The sequence below is a fragment of the Chrysochloris asiatica genome, unplaced genomic scaffold (genome assembly GCF_000296735.1).
Source record: "Chrysochloris asiatica unplaced genomic scaffold, ChrAsi1.0 scaffold00001, whole genome shotgun sequence".
Lineage (NCBI taxonomy): Eukaryota > Metazoa > Chordata > Mammalia > Afrosoricida > Chrysochloridae > Chrysochloris > Chrysochloris asiatica.
In genome coordinates this window covers 10,054,976-10,061,752 of record NW_006408519.1, presented here as the reverse complement: position 1 = coordinate 10,061,752, position 6,777 = coordinate 10,054,976, and the positions used below count along the sequence as shown (strand labels likewise).

General features: G+C 40.0%; 1 protein-coding gene across 1 annotated transcript in view; it reads right to left on the bottom strand.

Moving 5' to 3' along the window:
• EMC2 (ER membrane protein complex subunit 2) overlaps nucleotides 1–6,777 on the bottom strand; it is an 81,513-nt gene that overhangs the window by 39,358 nt on the left and 35,378 nt on the right. Inside the window, exon 4 of the mRNA XM_006830642.1 lies at nucleotides 3,545–3,630. Coding sequence (XP_006830705.1) covers nucleotides 3,545–3,630 — 86 coding nt within the window. The remainder of the gene's footprint in view (nucleotides 1–3,544; nucleotides 3,631–6,777) is intronic.

The window sequence follows — 6,777 nt, the reverse complement described above, 5'->3', positions numbered from 1 at the left end:
TGTGAACCCAGATGGAGACCTGATTGGCCAGCAGTGTGCCAAGTCCAGGGGACTCTTGGACCCAGAGTCAGCAACATAACCACAGAGGACTAGAGTGGAGAGTGAAGCATCCAGGTGATAAGAAGAGAGGGCACATGCCTAAGTATACCAAACTTGCAGATAATACCCACTTGACCTGGCGTCAATGGCGGGATGATCGGAGCTCAAACAGAAGAAGAAAGAAGAGGGAAAAAGGGATAATCTGACATATTTGATGAACTTGACACACACCTATGGAAGTAGTATCTCAAAAGAGAGAACAAATCTTCATAGCAAGGATCATTCGTACCTCCTCCGTACACGGAGAGGACAGGGATAGATAACTTGGACATTGGCTACCCAGAATAAGGGGACTACAGAGACAAGAAGTGACTGGCTTACAAGCTTTCAAGAGGGAACCTAGATCCAGAGGGCGTGGAGCAAGGTAGAATCTCCACTGAGTAGTACCCATTCTGCCTAGTCGGAGCTGATGAAAGGAGATGTGGATAGATCTCTTGCGATACAATAGCGAATAATTGTTATCAGGACTGATTGTAAGGGCTGGAAATGTAAAGGCAGACATTTTGGGGCAAAGGGAGGGGAGTGATTAACCTTGCAGTCTAGGAGTGGAGGTCCCTGGGACCATCAAAGGAGAAGAGCAGAGAACAGAACACTATCCAGAGAAGTTGTGTTGCCAGGGATGGAGGCAGAGACAATGACGTGGGGAGACGGAGGGGCTGGAGACTTTGGACCCAGAGAGGGAGTAGACGACCGGGGGTGAGGCTTATGGAGTATATACCCATTGGTTGATGGATGATGTATGAAAGGGATTGTAACCATGGCAAGGAAACAATATACGACAGAATCAATGTGAAGCTGATGTCCTTCCATGTAAACTATCACATACATAATTCACAAAAAAGCATTAAAAAAATAAAATAAAAAAGAACTAAGAGGCTTGGAATCAATCAGTCCAAAGGACTAATGGAACATTTGAACAACAGAATTAAAAAAAAAAAAGACCTGGCTTCCTGGTCAGATATACACTGCAGCCTCTGACAACCCTTCACGTCTAGAAAGGAACTTACCATTGTGGCCCAGTTTTCAGTGAAGCAGTAGATAGGTTTTATAGGGGGGACAACAATACTGGCAAGGTATGCTTACCATGGACTGGCCAATCATTGAAAATCAAAAGGGAACCATATATCTAAGGACAAAGTTGAGAAGGAATAGGAAGGTAGGTGGACTGCAAATAGGACGCACAGGGAAGAAGCACTATAACTGTTGTTGCATAGAGGGAATTGTAGTTACTGAGGTGAAACAATGTGGATGATTTGTTTACTGTAAAGCTGATGGCCTTCTCTGTAAAAACCTTCACTCAGTTTACAATAAAAAGTTTTTTAAAAAAGATGTCTGTTGTAGACAGCACACTGATGGGTCATGTTTCCTTATCCCCTCTGTCATTATGCATGATGTCTCTTTTGTTGTTGCTATTCAGTGCTGTCAAGTCAGTTTTGACTATATGGGGTTTCGAAGGAGCAAATAGTGGGTTTGAACTGCCGACCGTGTGCTTCAGTCCAGTGCTGAACCACAGCGCCACACCAGAAGTCCACAATGTCTCTAGAATTATGCATTTAAACCTTTTACGTTCACTGTAATTATTGATAGGTATGAATTTACTGCTGTCTTTTTGTTGTGCTTTTGTGTGTATGTGTGTGTGGTGTTGATGACTTCTTTGCTCCATATATTTTCCTATGTTGAGTTTTTTTGTTTGTTTGTTTGTTTTTATGGATTTTCTATTCCTCTGTGTTTACTTAGTCAGTATAGAGGGGCCCTGGTGGCACAGTGAGTTAAGCACAGGGCCGCTAACTGCAAGGTAGGCAGTTCAAACCTACCTACTATCCTAAAAGAGAAAGATGAAGTTTTCTGGAATAAAGATAGGATGCCTGGTCCCATAAAACTTTAGTCCCAGAAACACACAGGAGCAGTCCTGCTCTGCTCTATAGGGTTGCTATGAGTTAGAAATGGCTCGATGGCAGTGTTTGTTTTTTGTTTTTTGAGTCGTAATCATTTTTTCTTTTAGTAAGAAGGTTTACTAATTTTCTTCCTGGTTTTCTTGAAATTTAGTTTCTAATAAATGAGAAAGCTTACTGAGGGAGCAGGCATGCAGTCACAATCTGCAAAAACGAGTGTACTGAGTGTGATGGTGGTGGGGGCATGATGCACATGCAGTTGTAGAAGCATAGCCCACAAGAGGGAGCCACACAGACCATTAGGGGAAGGGGAGCCGGGTGCACCTCCAGCTACCAGAGGTGGTCAACAGGAGGGTATGAAGGGCAAGAGGGGTCAGTGCATTCCTCCAGTCAGTGGTCCCAGAGCCAGTGCACTCCTGGATGAGTGTAGCCCATTATCAGGTTTCTATCCTAACTCAGTGCAATGAGGGGGGTTACCTGGAATCCAATGTCTGTAGCAACCACCCCCAATGGACCCTTTTCTCCACATGGGTTCCTTGTCCAAACAACTGGGACCACAACTGGTGAGTGGTTCTGTCCATATATATTGGCTGCTCTGAGTCTCTGGAGTTATTGCACGTTCATTCCTTAAATCGAATTTGCATTCTCATTTTCTTCACTCCAGATTTCTCTACATTGTCTGTCTTTTGCGAATTCCGTGAAGTTGCCTTCCTATATTCTTCACCCAGGGGTGCTGCTTGTATTGTCTCAAAATGGTCACGCTGCGCCAGATGACTGTGGTGGGGTACTTCCATTTTGTATCTCTCCTCATTCACTGCTTTCATTCCATTTCTTCTTCTAGTATCTTATTGATCAAATCCTTATCCTTTCATTTGATGCTCAGGGTTTCAGAATTATTTCTACTATCTGTTTCACTTGGTTTCTCAAATCTTTGCTATAAAGGGATAGTGTAGTGTGTCTGACTGGATCACCATCTTAGCATCTTCCTTTCTTATTGCTCATAATGTTGTTGTTGTATGTGCCATGGAGTCGGTTCTGAACCATAGCGACCCTGTACAGGGTTTCCAAGGCTATAAATCTTTAAGGGAGCAGAAAACCTCGTTCTCCCGCAGAACAGCTGGTAGTTTCAAACTGCTGACCTTAAGGTTCGCAGCCTGATTCGTAACCACTACGCTACCAGAGCTCCTATTGCTCATAATAGTGGGAAATATTTGAGTTTTCTTTCTGTGACAAGCTGCCAACTTACCCAGGTGTTTGCAAGTTTTCTTGCAACTTGCCAGGCCAAAATCTGTTAAATGCTAGAACCAAGATTTGAAAATAGCTCCTAGTGAAAGGCACGATCCCATTCTACACACTAAGAACAGCAAATAGATTGCACTTTTATGTCAAATTATCCATAGATTTATGTTGAGAGATACTCTGACACTATTCTGAAGCTCAACAGCAAGAAGAACTACAATTAATGATGTAGCCAGGGATGCTGCAGGAACCAAATGTAAGCCAGATGTTTGCCATTTTTAAATAAGATTACACTGTTGACAGGATTCTGTTACCTTTCCATGGCTTCAAATCTCATTCCAGTTAATCGTTTGACTCTGTGACTGCCAGGGAATTGTCTTCTCAATTCCTGAAGACAAAACTAAAAAAAAAAAAAAAATTGGCAAGACTTGAAGAATATTATACTATCTATAAGCTAAATGCATCCCATGGAATGGACTACATACTCTTTAATATATCTCAATTTACGCATTTATGAATTTCTTTAGTATCATCACAGGCAGTGAAATTAATCAGTAACAAATAACAGATAAAATAAAGTAACTGTGAAATTACAGGGCAAGCAGCAATTAATTCTTAGAAACTAGTCATGGTCCTAACTGGGAAAATGAGTAGACCAGGGGTTCTACCAGTAACTTTTCACATGTCATGTAATTTGTTTCCTATGATCAATTTTTTCATCTTCCTCAAACATCTAGATATATTCTGTGTAGTTCAATTTGATAACATATGTTTAATAAATAGAATTATTAATTAGGCAGTTTCTTCTTGTCTATTCCACTATACACATTCTATTTTCACACTGCACCTCAAGTAACCTTTTAGTCAACCTCTTCTATATTGCAAGTTATTTCTGATTTCTTTCTTTAAGCCTTCTTGAATATACCAAATATTTTTATGTAACGCTTCTACAGATTTCTGAAAAATGGACCGCTTACATCATAACATTTGTATTTACATGAAGTAACAAATATTTACTTGCTTTCCTAATTGTTATTTGGAGTCCTGGTATGGCACTGTGGGAATGCATGAGACTGTAAAGTCAGTTTGAACTGTAAGGTCGGCAGTTCAAGCTCAACAGCTGCTCCTCAGAAAATAGGGTTGCACTTAACAACAACATTGAACTTATCTGTATAACTATAGCATAGACATTCTTGTGGTAAGAATTAAGTTATATGGTAGTCATGTGAAAAGTCTAGCATAATCTGAGCAGCACTTGAATTTTGCTCTTTAAGTCTAATATATAAGCAAACATTTTGTCAGCCTCCATAACCTGATTTAAGGAGCTCTGGTAGCATAGTGGTTACGAGTTGGGCTGCTAACCTCAAGGTCAGGAGTTCGAAACTACCAGCTGTTCCGTGGGAGAAAGATGAGGCGTTCTGCTCCCATAAAGATTTACAGTCTCAGAAACCCTGTGTAAGGTCGCTGTGGGTCGGAACTGACTCAATGGCACATAACAACAACAAGGTGAGAAAAGCAGGTATCAAATCTACGGAGTTCCAATTTCTTTTGGACAGATATCCATAATTCACCCATCAATGCAACCAAATAATTAAATCATGTCTTGGAGTACTCAATATTTTCGTAGCAATATACAATGAAATTGAAGAATTCGAGCAAATTCTTCAAGAAGCTCTGGTAGCCTAGTGGTTACGAGTCAGGCCGCTAACCTCAATGTCAGTTAACAATTATCAGCAGTTCCGCAGGAGAAAGATGAGGCTTTTTCTACTCCCGTAAAGATTTAAAGCCTTGAAAACCCTATATGGGGTCGCTATGAATCGGAACTGACTCTATGGAACACCACCAAAAACAAATTCGTCAATGTGAAATTAAACGAATATATAACCAAGATGCACTGATAATTACTGGTGATTGGAATGCAAAGGTTGGCAACAAAGAGAAAAAGGTCAATAGTTGGAAAACACGGCATTAATGATAGAAACAATGCTGGAGATTGCCTACCAGAATGTTGCAAGATCAATGACTTATTCCCTGTAAATACCTTTTTAAACAAGATAAAAGACAACTTATATATTATGGACCTCACCGGATGGAATACGCAGCAATTAGACCGACTACATCTGTTGAAAGACAGTGAAAAAGCTCTGTATTATTGGTCAAATCAAGGCCAGAGGCAGGCTGGAACACACCATCAATTGCTCACATGCAAGTTCAGGCTGAAGCTGAAGAAAATTAAAACAAGTCCATGAGAGCCAAAACATGACCTTGAACATATCCCACCTCATCTCAGATCATCTCAAGAACAGATCTGATGAGTTACATACTCATGACCACAGACCAGAAGAGTTCTAGGATGACATCAAGAATATCATACAGGAAGAAGCATTCAGAAGAAAACAAAGAAGAAGGAAAAGGCCAAAATGGATGTGAGAAGAGACTCTTAAACTTGCTCTCTAGTCTAGAGATGCTACACCAAATGGAAGAAATGAGGTAAAAGAGCAAAACAGAGAATTTCAAAGGGCATCTCAAGAAGATCAAGTCAAGTATTAAAATGAAATGTGCAAAGATTTGTAATAAGAAAATCAAAAGGGTAAAACATGCTCAGGATTTCTCAAGTTGAAAGAAATGAAGGACAAATTCCAGCCTCAACTTAAAATACTGAAGGATTCTATGGGTAAAATAGTGAATGATGCAGAAAGCATCAAAAGAAGATGGAAGGAATACACAGTTACTGTACCAAAAAGAAATGGTCTATGTTCAACCATTTCATGAAGTAGTATATAATATTATGATATGATCCAATGGTACTGAAGGAAGAAGTACAAGGAGCACTGAAGGCATTGGCAAATAGCAAGGCTCCAGAACTGATGGAATACAAATCGACGTCTTTCAACAAACTGATGCAGTATTGGAGTAAATTACTCATATAGCAAGAAATTTGGAAGACAGCTACATTGTCAATAGATTGGAAGAGACCCATATTTGTGTCCTTTCCAAATAGAGGTGACTCAATGGAATGTGGAAATCATCTGACAATATATCATTAATATCACATGCAAGTAAAATTTTGCTAAATATATCAACAGGGAACCAGACAGGAATCTGGTTCAAGCTGGATTCAGACAAGGACATTGAACAAGAGATACCACTGCTGACAGAGATGGATTTGGATGAAGGCAGAGAGTATTCTTTATTGACTATAAAAAGGCTTTCAACTGTGTGAATTATGACAAGCTAAGGACCACATTGCATAGAATGAGTATTCGGAACATTTAATTGTGCTCAGGAGAAAGTTGTACATTGACCAAGAGGCAATCATTCGAACAGAACAAGGGGACACTGAATGGTTTAAAATCAGGAAAGGTGTGCACCTAAATTGCGGCTGGTTTTTATTCTTTCATTATACTCATTCTATCTGTGTGCTGAGCAAATAATCTGAAAAACTGGATTACATGAAGAAAAACATGGCCTCAAGACAAGAAAGAGGAAGAGTCATTAACAACCTGTGCTTTGCAGATGATACAATCTTGCTTGCTAAAAGCAAAGA